The sequence below is a fragment of the Lepisosteus oculatus genome, chromosome 6 (genome assembly GCF_040954835.1).
Source record: "Lepisosteus oculatus isolate fLepOcu1 chromosome 6, fLepOcu1.hap2, whole genome shotgun sequence".
Lineage (NCBI taxonomy): Eukaryota > Metazoa > Chordata > Actinopteri > Semionotiformes > Lepisosteidae > Lepisosteus > Lepisosteus oculatus.
The window spans coordinates 46032479-46047701 of NC_090701.1; the positions used below are offsets into that span (position 1 = coordinate 46032479).

The 15223-nt window shown below is 40.2% G+C and overlaps 1 protein-coding gene across 1 annotated transcript in view; it reads right to left on the minus strand.

Annotated features, from left to right (window-relative positions):
• garem (GRB2 associated, regulator of MAPK1) overlaps positions 1-15223 on the minus strand; it is a 70538-nt gene that overhangs the window by 2160 nt on the left and 53155 nt on the right. The window contains exons 3-5 of the mRNA XM_006643216.3: positions 14411-14541; positions 4875-6071; positions 831-997 (exon numbers count right to left, since the gene is read on the minus strand). Coding sequence (XP_006643279.1) covers positions 831-997; positions 4875-6071; positions 14411-14541 — 1495 coding nt within the window. The remainder of the gene's footprint in view (positions 1-830; positions 998-4874; positions 6072-14410; positions 14542-15223) is intronic.

Sequence of the window (15223 nt, forward strand, 5' to 3'; positions counted from 1 at the left end):
GAACATTTTACTATAGGTCCCCATGAGATTTTACCATAAGTCTGAACTGATGTAAATTGTTTTTTACGTAACCCTGCACTGTTCAATATAGTGCTGATGCACCAGTAAAAACGTTTTATTAAGAGTAGCGGCCTACAAGAGGATTCCTGAGGATGACATATCTGTCTGTTGCTTGTCTTAAAACACAGCATCCCTTAATAACCGAGTTTGCTAACAATCATTTGTTGGAATGGAAAATACATCGATGTACATCGATGTGAAAGAACACTGGCCCAAGGAAAAAAAAATCAAATTTCAAAATTAGTCCTTAATTATGTTTGAAGACTAAATAACATAACCTAAAAACCGTATATAACCTGTAATGTTTCAAGGCAAATGTAAAACTATTAAAATAACAGTATATTGCCAAAAATGAAATCATGTCATGCACAGACTAAAAGTATCCCTACACTCTAACTTTAACTCATTGTGTCCACTTTTTCCCCTTGACTACAGCATGTTCACATTTCTTGAGCATGTACAGGGCAGTCCGTAAGTATCTGGACAGTGACACAATTTTTGTTGTTCTGGCTCTGTAGTCCTGCACATTGGATTTGAAATGAAACAATGACTATGAGGTTAAAGTGCAGGATGGCAGCTTCAATTCGTGGGTGAACCATATAGGAATCACATTGACATTTGGAATCACATTAGGACACATTAGGAAGTGATATGAACTACTCTCAAGAAGAAGTATGAAAGCAAAAACAATCAGAAGCATGGAAAAATAAAGCCACCCCCCACTGATTGAGTACTGTACTGTATATACCCGGTGAGAAGAGGGCACTCACATGTTGTGTAATCCAGAGGAGTAGTAGGACAGCGTGGGGCTCGGAGAGCGAGTCTGTTGCTGCCGGTGCTTGGTTGCACATGAAGGGGCAGGAGGGTTGGTGGAGGTTGGCTTGGAGCTCCGTGGAGGGACAGGGGGGGCATTAAGAAGTCTGCACTCTTCCTTCACCTGGGAACATATCCATCACACAGACATGATTAATTCATTTCATTCCCATACAGTAGTAACATCCATCCATTTTCTAAACCCTCTGTCCAGTGCAGGGGCGCGGGGAAGCTGGAGCCTATCCCAGCAAGCACCGGGCGCAAGGTGGGACACATCCTGGATGCGACGCCAATCCTCCCAGAAGTCAGCTAAACTTCCAGTGTGTGTTTGGATCGAGGGAGGAAACCAGAGCACCCGGGGGAAACCCAAATCACACAAGGGACGAACATACAAACTCCATGCAGACAGCACCCCAGCAACTGAACACAGGGCCCCGGCACTAGCATTGCTGCTTATACCCACTGCACTACCCATGTCATATACCAAAAGAAAATAGGTGCAGAAGGACACAGTAGAAACACAAAGAAGACAACACAAAACTAGGTGTTGAATAAGTAACAAATGGAAGCCATTCTGCACTCATAGTGAAAGTGGTTCTTACGAACTTTCAAGAATTTGTTTTGGGTTTTGTTGGCCCATGAAAATACCAAATACACTAAACGTTCTTAGAATCCAAAAATAAAACTCTAACAGTGAATGTTATTGATGTTATGTGATGCTGTGAATGATGTCACCTGACCTGCTATCTGGCTGTAGCAGTATCCTGCTATCTAGAAGACTCAAGTTCACATCCTGTCTGGGATCACCTTTATTATTACAACTATATTCAATTTTAGACACTCCTATGTCCAGTACAGAGACCTGGAGAGAAACCTAACCTAAACAATATCACAAGGATCGGTATTATGACCATTATCCTTCCTGACTGAACACTACCACTAATAATAATAATAATAATAATAATAATAATAATAATAATAATAATAATAATAATAATAATAATAATAATTGCTTAAGCTTATATAGCGCTTCTCTGGACACTCCACTCAAAGCGCTTTACAGGTAATGGGGTCTCCCCTCCACCACCACCAATGTGCAGCCCCACCTGGATGATGCGACGGCAGCCATAGTGCACCAGTGCACTCACCACACACCAGCTCTCAGGGGGGAGGAGAGCAGAGCAATGAAGCCAATTCATAGAGGGGGGATGTTAGGAGGCCATGATTGGTAAAGACCAGGGGGAAATTTGGCCAGGACGCCGGGGTTACACCCCTACTCTTTTCGAGAAACGCCCTGGGATTTTTAATGACCACAGAGAGTCAGGACCTCGGTTTTACGTCTCTCCCTCTAACACTAATGTACTGTACACAAACACAGAGTAATGCAGGTAGCAAAAGCAAACAATAGAAACAAAATTCACATTAGTGAAAATTAAGCTTAAAAAAAGTTTTTAGGTGCAGCACACTCTTCTTACCATTTTAGACTTACATCATTTTAAGCCTTCTAGTCAATGTGGGGGGAAAAGCAAACAAAATACTAGGGTACATAGTTAAAAGCACAGACTTTAAAACAAGGGATATAATGTTCAAATGTATAACACATTAGTAAGGCCTCATTTAAAGCATTCGGTTGTATACAATTTTGTCCAATTCTGGCTATAAAGTCACAGAAAATAAGGCTGCTCTGGATTGAGTCTAGGCAAGAGCAACTAGACCCATTTCATTCCCAGGCGTAAAGGAATACACTGTCAGGACAAAAGAAATAAACCTTTTCAGCCTTGAAAAGAGAAGACTTTGAAAGGGACCTCCAGGTATTCCAAATTCTCAAAGGTTTTGACAAAATGACTTCTTAAGGATCCGCAGCAAAACATGGAGCTGAACACACAAGTGGAAATGACATAGAAGCGCATTAAAAACCAAGAACACGAGACAATTCTTTACTCAAAAGGGGAGTTCTAGGAGACAGATACCTTGGCTCCTTCCAGCAAATGCTGGATGAGAACTTTGGATCAATTATCTATTAGATATGATGTGTGCCTCCTTCAGATGAGAATTTAAAGCAAGGTGTTGTCTACTTGGTTATTAAACTTCCTTGGTACTGTTTATAAGTAGGAGTGTTAACTCTGGTGTCCTAGCCAAACCCCACTCTGCATTTGCAAGATCTTGCTTGCTCTAAAGCAATACAGAGTCGCAGGGGAGCCAGAGGCTATCCTGGGAGGCAACGATGGATACCAGTCCATCACAAAGCAGATGCTCACACCAGGACCAATTCCCCCTGAAGCACATTAAGCTATTGTACCTGATCTCATTGTAAAATAGCTGTATTAAAGCTTCTATTTAGCATTTAACACGGTTATTCGTACATCCTGTAAGTTAATATTTGAAGTCAGCTACTTGTTTTCCATTTTCAATAGCATTTGAAACTAACACTGTGGTAGAGGTTTTGGGCCCTAGAAATATAACATTAAAGATGTGGAAGGGTAACAAAGGGTTTCATTTCACTGCTAAGTTGAGAACAAATGCAAATCAAAGGACAAAAATAGCCAAATATGCAATTCAGGAAACCCAAGAAAACAAAAACAACTGCCATTTGTCCGTTACAACTTTCTGTAATAATATGTTTGTGCTAAATTTCAAGAAACCTGCAAAAATATAATATGCAACACTGAAACAAGAATACATAACTCATCTGGACATAATGTATTTACACCACAAACTTCTTCATCGCAATGAGCTGTTCATTTACTGTATTATACCAGGTAAATCAATTGAGAACAAACACTAATTTACAGACCATAATAACAAGCTTGAGCAGAATTAAGTGTTTTAGGTACAAAAGCAGCATCCCATCTGTAAACTAAATCCATGATCCTCAAATCAGAAGTCCAGAATTCTAACTTACTATATGTCACAACCGAAGCATACTAGACATTATCAATGCACTGGCACAAAAGCCATGTGCAGTAATACAGACCACCCAGCAGCTGATGCGTTGATGTGTTAGTAACCTTCTGTGTGGTATTATGCTTTTATATTTGATGACTAGAAGTCACTCCAAGCCCTTGTATCCTTCTGAGGAATACTTGCGAAACAATATAATATCTTTGGCATACTCAAACAATTATGAAACTAATATCAGCATCTTCATATGGTATTATGGAAAATTTGATTGCTTTAAGTCATTCTTTGTTTTTTTCAGTCCTTAAAAAGAATCCACCCTTTGGTGAAGTAGAGTGTATTTTGTTATCAAGATGGTCCATTTAATTTAATATATGTCCACACAGAATTCAAAGTGTTCATGTTTATTTTTCCAAAACTCACCTGCCTATGTTATGAAGATTTTTCTCTTAGTTTCCTACTCAGAGATGTACAAAATTAAATGTGTCACCACAAGGTGAGTGCTGATTTCTTCATGGCTGCATCCAACTGCAGGAAGTTTAAAAGTGAATGCAGCTGTGCAACTACCACATTTTGATCAAGTATGTTGACACCTTGTGCGCCATTTAAAACAATAAGAGCAGAGCTCCACTAATTTGCAATCTTTCTAATGTTCTTAAGCTACTATGGCACATTTTAATTTGTTATATTGTTCACATGGGTTTCCTCCTACAGTCCAAAGACATGCTGGTAGGTTCAATGGCTTCTGGGAAAACTGTCTCTGGTGTGAGTGTGTGCGAGTCTGTGTCTGTGTGTGCCCTGTGATGGACTGACATCCTGTCCAGGGTGTATCCCACATTGTGCCTGTTGCTTGCCAGGATAGGCTCCAGCTTCCCCAGTACCCTGTATTGGATAAAGCAGTGAGGAAACTGATGGGTGGATATGAGAAAACGTACATTTAATACTGTACAAAAGCAGGAAATGCCTGGATGTTTGTAATTCTGCATCTGCTTTTAAATTTAATTGAAAATGAAAATGAATGAGGCAACGGGGAATAAAATGATAGAAACAAGCAGCCATTTCTTGACAGTTTTAAAGGCAGCACTTCTCTCAAATTTACTTACAGCTTCAGACTTCGGAGGCACTGGAGGTGGAGGTAGACAAATTTCAGAAACCATGACCGAGGCCGAGGGGCCCGAGACAGGAAAGGGAGGTGACGTCGAACTCTTTGACCTAATGGAGCTCCTGTTGCCATCACACTTGTTCTTTTCGGCAGCAGAACAAGGCACAGTCTGTGCAGCAGACCTGCCCTGGTCCAGCCACAGCTCCTCGTAAGGAAGCTCCGACTTCGAAGGAACAGATTGGCCCGGTTCCTCGGTCATTTCGGGGAAATGATAGTCACTCCCGCTGTCGCCCGAGTCCGAATAGTGCACAGGGTCGTGAGAGAACAGAGCCCAGTCGCCGCACAGATTCTTACATCCCTGCAGGTTGACCTCGCTGTTGCCGTGAAGGTTGTTTCCATACACACAGACAGAAAGGCGGTGGAAAGACTGAGTCAGTTCGTCTCGTGCGTAGCTCAGGGAGCTGGGCACGTGAGAGTGGCCTTGGCAGCCGCCGCCGCCGCCGCCGCCCCCGCTCTTCTTTGGGCTCTTACAGTCTTCGTTCCAGTCCGCCCTCACGTCCCGCACGGCCCGCGAGTAATCGTCGATGTCGAACTGCTCCTGGCAGTAGGCGAACCAGCGATGCACCAGGGTCTCCAACCAGGGCTCGTTTTTCAGGAGGCCCTCCGGGACGGTGAACTTGGGCACGGCCAGGTGCAGCGGGAAGTGGGTGGGGACGACTTTGCTGCTGCGCAGGATGCAGCAGACGACCACCGTCTTGGTCTGGATGTTGACGAACTTGTAGCGGTGGCCCTCGCGGATGAGGTGGAGGTCGTGCTGATTCCTGGGAGGGGCGCTCGGCACGGTGACGTTGACGGGCAAGCGGGTTTTCTCCACGATGTTGCGGATGGTGTGCTCCCCTTCCTGCATCTGGAGCTCCAGGGGGCTGCGCGTGCTGAAGCGCCCCTTGCACTGGAACGGCAGGCTGATGCTCTCGTTGGTCCGGTGGTTCATGCAGATGAGGCAGGGCATCTTGCCGCGGCCCAGCTTGCCGATGGAGTTCAGCTTCCCGATCCTCTTGAAGATGGTGTTGAGCCTGGACTTCTCCCTGGACGTTTTGGCGTACAGGATCTCTGCCTGGCCCATTAAAGTTAACTCATCCCCAGTGCACAGGGTGATGTTGTAAACTTCAGTGTCCTCGTTGCATTCCCCCGATGCCACCTAAGCAAGGGAGAAAGACACAGAAGAAAGGACAGGACCGGTGAGAGAGAACACTCCGATTTTAGATATGTTTAAAAGACGATAATAATGTGCAGAAACCTTCTTCAGAAGTCAAGTCAATCATATTCTAACGCAAGACTTAAATTTGCAACATCATCAAACTTAATGGCTTCAATCACTGAGCTTTAGAAAGACAAGTCAAAATTTAAGATTGAGCTTGAGTTTATTCTTAAAATAAACTCTAGCTCAATGTTTTATTCTAGGAAAAACACCTAGCAACGAGCTATTACTAGGTATTTTTCCCAATATTATTTACTTAACAGTTTTCTAAGGTTTTTCAGACTCCTTTGTCTATTTAGTGTTGCTGTTGTATGGTTTCCTGATAGGAAGCCAACACACTTTTTATTACTTCCTGCATACCAATTCAGGAAACCACTGAGAGCTGAGCAACACACAACCTTAAGAACATTTCCCCATGTCTTTAAACAATCTTCCCCATACCTCATCTTTATAGAGCAGGCAGAAAGTAAGTCTGCCTAGTTCATGATACACTTCTTTTATATTCTATCAAGAAAGTACAGCTTCTAAATGGTAACAGCACATTTTAAAGAATACATATTTAAATGTAGGTAATTGTCTTTTAGGAAGCTCAGTTTACATATCTTCACATTTAAAAGTTAAAAGTTAGTTCAACAACCTTTCTTTCAAAATTGTCCACAATGTGGCAATTATATTTAAACTATAACTTGGTATAACTATAGTATAGTATAACAGTATAACTATATCAGCTATGACTCCTTGTTGCCTTAATTAAAAGAGCAGAAATCATAAATTACTAAAATTAACATCCCTGAACTTTAAAAAGAAGCAGGTTGTTCTTCAATTTCACTGGCTTAACATGTTGAAAGCTACAACATGTTGAAACTGTATTTAGAAAAACATTTAAAGAATATTATTCTCTTCTTTGAAGTACTGAATTACACTACTTGTCACAAAAAATTAAATAGATCTTATTCATCAGCAAGAGAATGGAATTTAAGCAGAAAGTGTCAAAATACTTAAAGAACTAACCTGATTAAAAAAACAGCAGTCAGCACAGTCTTTTAATTGAAACATTAAGGTTAAAATGCAGGGGGAGGTTATCAATAGGTTTCACTGATGGAATTCTGCTGTATAAAACCTGTCCAGTGAAGACCACAATACACCTCTGTAGTGTTTCTCTGCAAGTCCACGCAAGAAAAGAAACACGTGGAACGAGCTTCTGTTGTAATAAAACAAAGTCACGCAGCTTGACATTCCAGCAGAGGGCGCCAAATGCTGTGTTTCTCTTTCAAAAACATCCATACACGTATTCAAATGGATAAGCTGTATTGATATCATAAGACGTGTTTTTAAAAAAGCAATACATTTTGACAACATACATGTTCATGACGTACAGAAGGCAAGATAAATTCTCAAAATGTTCTGAAAAAACACACAATGGTATTTAAATGATACACAAAGGAATCCACACCTACGCTCACCTTACAGAACCATAAACACCGGTGCCCCAACCTGTTCTTATCACTAAAAACGGGACTGTACAAAAAGACACTATTTAACCCGCAGTCAGAGAAAGGACGTCCGAGGAATTTCTCGCTGTTGGAAAAAGCACTGCTTTTTTTAAACTGTTTTTAGTTTTGGGGAGAAGGGGAAAACCACCAACATTTTATTCAACGCTTGACAGTTCATCTTCAGAATTTAATTTTACGTAGTTTAGATATTACAGCAGCAGTCCGACTCCCAACTCACACCAGGAAGGTCATGGGGTTGAAAACCTGGGTGTGGCACTGTTGTTATACTATACCTTTAAGCAATTACTTCACTCGGATCGCTTCAATAAGATACTCAGCTGTACAAATGTAAGTTCTTTTGTATAAATGCATCAGCCAAATAAATTATTAATATTAAAGTGACTGTAAAAATCCACAGTACACGGTTCCTCTGTGCTTCACCGAGTTTATTCCATCAACAGTACATCAATACTAAATTAATAATAGTCTAAATTAAAAGACATGGATGTATAACTATTTATTTAATGATTGCTGGGGCAAGCAAAATTGTAAGGGCATATTTTCCCAGGAAGAGAAATGTGAAAAGCTTAGCACGGGCCCTAATTCTAACATGATACAAGCACGAACGCAAAGCTATAATAAAGCACACCTACAAGAAAACAGGCTAAGCATCAAAGATAAAATTCCATAAATCAGACTTGGTAAAGGACATTATTATTAATGTCATTCAATCCTGAGAGACATTACTGAAGTCATAAGAGTCCATATTCCATGAAGAAATGGGCTACCTTCCCTGAACTAATTATTAAATGAAAAGCTTTTGGATAATTATCGCAATCATGATGGCACTGTTTTTTTTACCTAAAAATGTAAACCCGGAGTATACGTACTATACATCCCAACTGCTGAACCTGGTATAAAATATCACTCTATGGTTTCATATGTTTTAATAAATATTTGCTTGTCTCTTTCAAATATATAAGCTGGCAGATGAGAACACTGGCATTTCAGAAAACTCCATCAGCAGTGTGAACATACTTTTTAATGACAAAACAGCTTTCCAGCTGACCTGAGGGCAAAATGGACAGTCTTGAACCACTGGAAAAGAAAACATATCATACTGTATGTGCAACAGCTCTGGGCATGATACTACAGCTTTTCCACCATTCCAGACAAGGCCATTTAAAAAATGAAAAGCCAGCACAGCAGGGCGATGACTAGCAGTACAGATGACATTGAATGTTGAGTGTTTTGACATTGGATGTTTGTCACTGAATTCCACAGACTGCAGCAGTATTCTACACAGAAGATGAACACACATTACCACACACTGATACTGCTTCACTCTTTGCCCCATTAAAACATCAGTGGGAGCTGTCTTGGGGTTCAAATTAAAGAAAGTAAAAGGAGAACAGGAAAATCCATGTCACTGGCATATCATTTAATAACCATTTAAATGGAAAAGGACTTCATATGGGAATAATAACACCACCAAATAATATTTTGATGGATTCCATTTCCATAAATTGATTCTGAATGTGCTTTTTTAGGTTCTAGTTCTGTGCCTGTGTTTAAGAGGATGAACTGATTAGCACACCTGCTGCAAACCTGTAATAATGGAATATTTATTTCCTATTCCACCTTTCCCAATTAGTGGGATGCATACCAGTAGGAGTATGAGGGATCGTACTGTTTGCATTTCAGTAAAACAGATTTTAGACACTCTAATATACTGCAAAGTATAGCTACCATTACTTTTAAATTGACGTAATTGTCATCTGTTCTTTTTCTGATACCTTCCAAAGGAAAAAAAAACAATGGAGTTTCAGCTTAAGAAGTCAATTAACTGATATTTGTCATTCCAATCACATATTTCCCTAAGGCCTGCAATGCCGCATATACAGTATTTCATAAATTATCTGTGCCTATTCCCAGTTAAAAAGTACGTACAAGTTTACACTGTATTATAGTACATGGCATGTGACACAGAATTCTGCCTTGAGCCATTTCTGAAGGTTTCTGGCTTCACCTCCAAACCACCTCATACATAGAGTATTACTGTACCTTAGGTAAAAAATGAAACCTTTGATCACATTTACAGTAAAAGAGGAAACAAGTCAATCACTACCCTGTTCTCCCACTTTGCAACACCAAATGTTTTAGTCCTAACTCAGCCCTTTTTTCAATAATAATCCCCTCAAATCAAATAAGCTTTCACTGAACAATTTTTAGCCCGACTAAAAATATAAATATAAGCCCAGTACCGTCCACTGCAAGGAGACGATGCAATGATCAAGGTGTAAGACACTCCCAAGCTACACCAGAGAAGTTACACACAGATGTGCTAATCTGCCTTTCAACTGTGGAACAGACAGTATACCACAGGCGGTTTTTCCTGATGCGAGTTTTAATGCACATTCTAGATGGGTGCATCGGTATTTTTTACATGAGACTGCAAAGTACCCCCTCTGGTGGTCTCAGTTTAATGTGCCCTTACAGTCCAGTTTCAAGGTAACCAATAAGATCTAACTGCCCAGTATAAAAGTGTCCATAAAACACTCTTTTCAAAAAGGTCTGGTGTCAGTTTACAACCTAAATGGAGGCTTGGCTCTGTGTAATTTCAATAGTTCTAGAATGATCCACCATTTTGTTTCGCCTGGGCAAAAGCTAATTTGGCAATTTTTATTTTAAATACTGTATTTAAAAAGATAACCCAATCACACCTACAAACACCACAGACCTGTATTTGTGATGTTAAATGTGTAAGAAGATTTTAGAAAAATTAAATGTTCTGTTTTGAAATAAATGATTAAGCTGTGTGTGGAGAGGTCAATATGAATGAGATCCCTTAAATGTTCTTAGAAAATTCTGTAATGCTATATATACGGTATTTGTTTTACAAAACTATTTTTGGGATACATAATTAATACAGGAAAAATCACAAATAAATCTTTTCACCTAATCAGAGTAGCACATTTACTGTACATACAGTGTAGTAATAGTTGGACAGTATGGTGGTCCTGTAATCTGTAATCATCAACCTACACACACCTGAAGAAGGCACTACAGAACAAAAGGAAAAAAATGTATTTCTCCTTTCTATTACTTGTTCCTCAGGAGCCAACACATGCAGACACAGCACCTCACCAAAAACTGGAGACACATACTTTAGTTTCCCAATTGTTACATAAGCAGTGCCAAAACTTGATTCCGTGCCAAAAAGTTTCTAACAACAAACAAAAAGCCTTCACATGGGACAAGAGTAAATGGCATAAAAAACTTTGCAAACCCAGTTAAACTGACCATAAAGGACATCAAAGAGATTTGTAGAAGTATCACAAAGTTAATTTTTATATAATACGACCGAACAGATACAGCAAAGACTGTTCAGATCTATCACGGCCACATAAACCATCTCTGAAATGGGCTCTCAAAAAGGCCTCAACAACTTGTGGAAGACCTGTAGAACAAGCCAGAAAACAAAACAGACAATTCAGGAACACCCCTTCACAAGAAAACTATCCAGTACAAGGTCACCTGAATCACAGAAGGGCCAGTGGAAACCAGGTACGAAGTCACTAAGATGTACAGTAAGTCTTTCCTCAAGAGAAGTAATAAAATGATGTCAGACCATGACCAGTCATGCCTCGTTACATTCTGTGATAATATTCCATGGTCTGAGGAGTCTCAAGTTAAATTTTTAAAGCAGACACCAAGCAAAGTCACAAGACATATTACTGCATATACTGATGTCTACAAACATGGGACAGCAATTTCACATTTCAACACGAAGCAGCCTCGTCTGCTACACAAACAGTTCCAAAGTGCCTCTGACAACGGGAAGGAACTGAATGAAAGCTGCTGCCTACAATAAACCCAGTAACTCAAACTCTTTGCTTTCAATGAATAATGTTTCCTCATTTCACAGAACAGATACTGACACCTCATGCCAAGCTCTTAAAACATTTGAAATTAAACATTTAAAGCAGTGTAAGGATTATTATCATTAAGGTGTAAGGGTGAAGGTGTACTAACCTAGAATTATCTACTTTGTGCAAATGAATTTTTTTAATAAAGCCACTAGTACAACTAAACATATCACTACATGTTCATGCGCAGCAACTTCCAAAGAGTGGTGACAACAAAAGCTCTAGAAAAGCTTAAAAAAGCTGATCGCTGTAAGAAAGCCAAATCTGTTTTCAAGTAATTCTCTACTCCCTTAAATAAATAAGAACAGTGAAAGCAATGTAGCTTTATTTAAAGAAATGTACAGTATTACAGAGTATATACACTGATTGTTGTAGAGTAAATTTGTATTTAAAGATACGAATGCAAATATCATTCTGACTGCTTCATATTATGCATCTGAATTAGGATATGGAGAATGGTGAACATGCAGCTTTGACTGGAACGTATTTATATCTTGTGTGTTTGAATGTGAGGCTGCTCACAGGCTGAAGTTAACACACATTATGTAAGATTATATAATCCCATCGAATTGACTTCCACAAAGTGCAAAGTGCGTGACGTAACATGCAAATGAAACAGATATTCCTCTCTGATTTCTAGGTACAGCCACTTCGGAACTTTAAGAGCACAAAATACTTGCATGTTTGGTACAAAGACATATCAGAGCCAATCCTTAACAAAAAAGCTAACATGAGGCAGTTAAACATGAGGCATATATGAAATATTTAAAGAAGAAAGATTACTGAGGATTCTACCGAAAATTAGATCTTAAAGTATGGAACGTTAATAAGAAATAACACATTGACATACTATTATACAATATCAAGATAAAATGAAGTCTTTTAAAAATGAACCGTTTCAGATTTTGTGGTTGAGTAAACCACAGAAAACAAGTAGTAGCTGAAGGACATGAGCAAGAAATCAGAACTGCACATTTACAGTGCTTACAAAACACGGCAATGAAACTGAAGACAGCCCCCTGCTGGTAACGCACAACCTTCTTTTGAGAGATAAAAAATAATTCGCCACTCATAGCATTTTCAGCTTTATTTAAACTCCCATCAGAAACAGGGTGAGACGAACACATGCAGCTCTCAAGACTTCAGCTGTGTAAAAGATATCTCATAGAAAATCACGAACAGACTCTCTTACATAGGCCTGGACATCAAACAGTTGTCACTTCATTCGTTGATTCTTACCAATTACCAATCACAAATGACTTTCCAAATCCTACAGTTAACAAGTGCCTTGCACTCATTGAGGTCACGCAGTGGTCAGCATCGCTGCCTTGCAGCACTGGAGCTCTTGGTTCAATTTCAGACCTGGGGTGCTGTCGGTGTGGAGTTTGGATGGCCTTCCTGTGTGCTCCAGGTTCCCCCCAAAGCAGGATCACACATCAAGTCTCCCATCTATTTTATAATGGCTTTATGACCGGCTAATTCAGGGTCGCAGGGGAGTCGGAGCCTATCCCAGCAAGCGATGGGCACAAGTCCATCACAGGGCACTTACTGATAAAAACACAGACACACTCTCACTCCCAGAAGCCCATTAACCTACAGTACCAGTATGTCTTTGGTCTTTGGGAGGAAACCCATGAATCGAATCTAGGGCCATAGCAACACAAGGCAGCAACGCTGACCACTGCCCCCACCATGCCACCCCAGGGATATACAGCACCTACTAAATATTTGAAATCGAAAGGTTTCTAAAATTAGGGCCATAGAGTAGATGAACCAGAGAAAATGGACATTTAGTTGTGGACACCAGGAACGGCTGCAACAGGCTGAGAACAAGCGCATAGGAGCACAGGAAGTCAAATCAATGACAAGGGTAAATGTTCGAAGAGCGCTGTTTAAAACATTTATAAACAGGTCTCCCTCATTTCACAACAGTTAAGTAGTCTGGCTGGGAGCGGCCACATCCTCAGAGAGGGCGACTGTTATTCCTAGAAAATAGTTTTTCTTTTTTTTCCTTATTCAAGATGAAGGAAATTTATAACTCTTTCAAATGAACACCAACACAAACGGTTGCAATCATGAGAAACCTACCATACTGAAATCACTGGGTTGAATAACCGAGTAGAAAGGGGAATTAAAACAACATATACAGTATGGACATAATTTCACTAAGAATATTCACCATAAATTTTATAAATAAATAAAAAATTTAAAAAGTGCGGTGCAGTGGCTCTGTGGCTAAGGATCTGCGCCTTGTGGCTGGAAGGTTGCCGGTTCGTATCCTGTGGCCGGCAGAGGAATCCTACTCCATTGGGCCCCTGAGCAAGGTCCTTCACCCCACCTGCTCCAGGGGTGCTGTACAATGGCTGACCCTGCGCTCTGACCCCCAGCTTCTCTCCCTGTCTGTGTGTCTCATGGAGAGCAAGCTGGGGTCTGTGAAAAGACACATTCCTAATGCAAGAAATTGTATCTGGCCAATAAAATGATCTTATAATCTTATCTTATATGGGCCATGGCCAATGGTCCTGTTTGTGTTTAGCATGACAAGAACTCAGGTCTAAGAACAAGAAATGTGTTGATTTAAGTTCAAACTGTAATTTTTGCAGCAATTCTTGCACAGACCGAAGAGGAATAAACAGCCACACACCCGTAAGCTGAGTGCTGTTTCTGTAAGTGGAACTGTTGCCAAACACTGAGTTTCGGTGCAGTATATGTCCCATTGACACTTTGGCACCATTGGTCCCAAGATAAATCAACCAAGAAATAAAAATCCTTTTGTTTAAAAAAAATGCACTCTGATTTGAGGCCTTCAACACGCATCTTTCATAGGCGCTCGCAAATATTGGTTCTTCATCCTAACCTTAACGTTGAATGTTATTTCCTCCATGACATAAACCCGCTCAGGAAAGGCCTTGGCCACCTCCTCCACACTGTTGAAGTATTGCACTGGTTCCTTTACATCTCGGTCCTGTTCCAGCAGCTTGAACTGACCTACAGGGGAGAAACAGGAAAGAAATGTCACATTTTACCGACGTGAAAGAGCTTCACTGACGACACCGTGCTCTGTTGTTTACTTCCAGGGGTGCACTTGTATAGTAAATTCATGCGTAACAAGCAGCTGTGCTTACAGTAAGAGCACGCGTTACAATACTGTACAATCGCTGAGGAATAAGATCCCTTTTCCTGAAAAAAAAAGGAATGAAGTGGGTGGGTGGGTGGTTGGATGGGGAGTTTATTTGTAATGGTGGATGTTTCCAAAAAATACACTGTCACACTCATTTCTTACGATACCAGCATGATTGGTCCCAAGATTTCTACTCAGAGGTGGAAGCTCATAAAAGCCACATTAAATCCCACTAAAATACAAGTCTCCAATTGCTTCCAAGTGCTCAGAAATGGACATAAATCAGTTGAGTTTAGGTACTTTCTGAGCTATGTGAATAGTGGGCATGATAAATTCCTAAGAATATGTCGCCACCAGCAGAATTTAACAATACTCCTTTTTTATGCAAGCTGTTAGGTTGAAACGGATTGTGAAGCAGATATGTAGAGGAATAAAATGTGCACAATCTCTATACTACGCGTGAGCAATAAGTATGACATGAACTAATCACATTTCCTACTCAACAAAAAATGTCCATTACGTTAGATAAGTCTTGTGCAAAGACTGAAT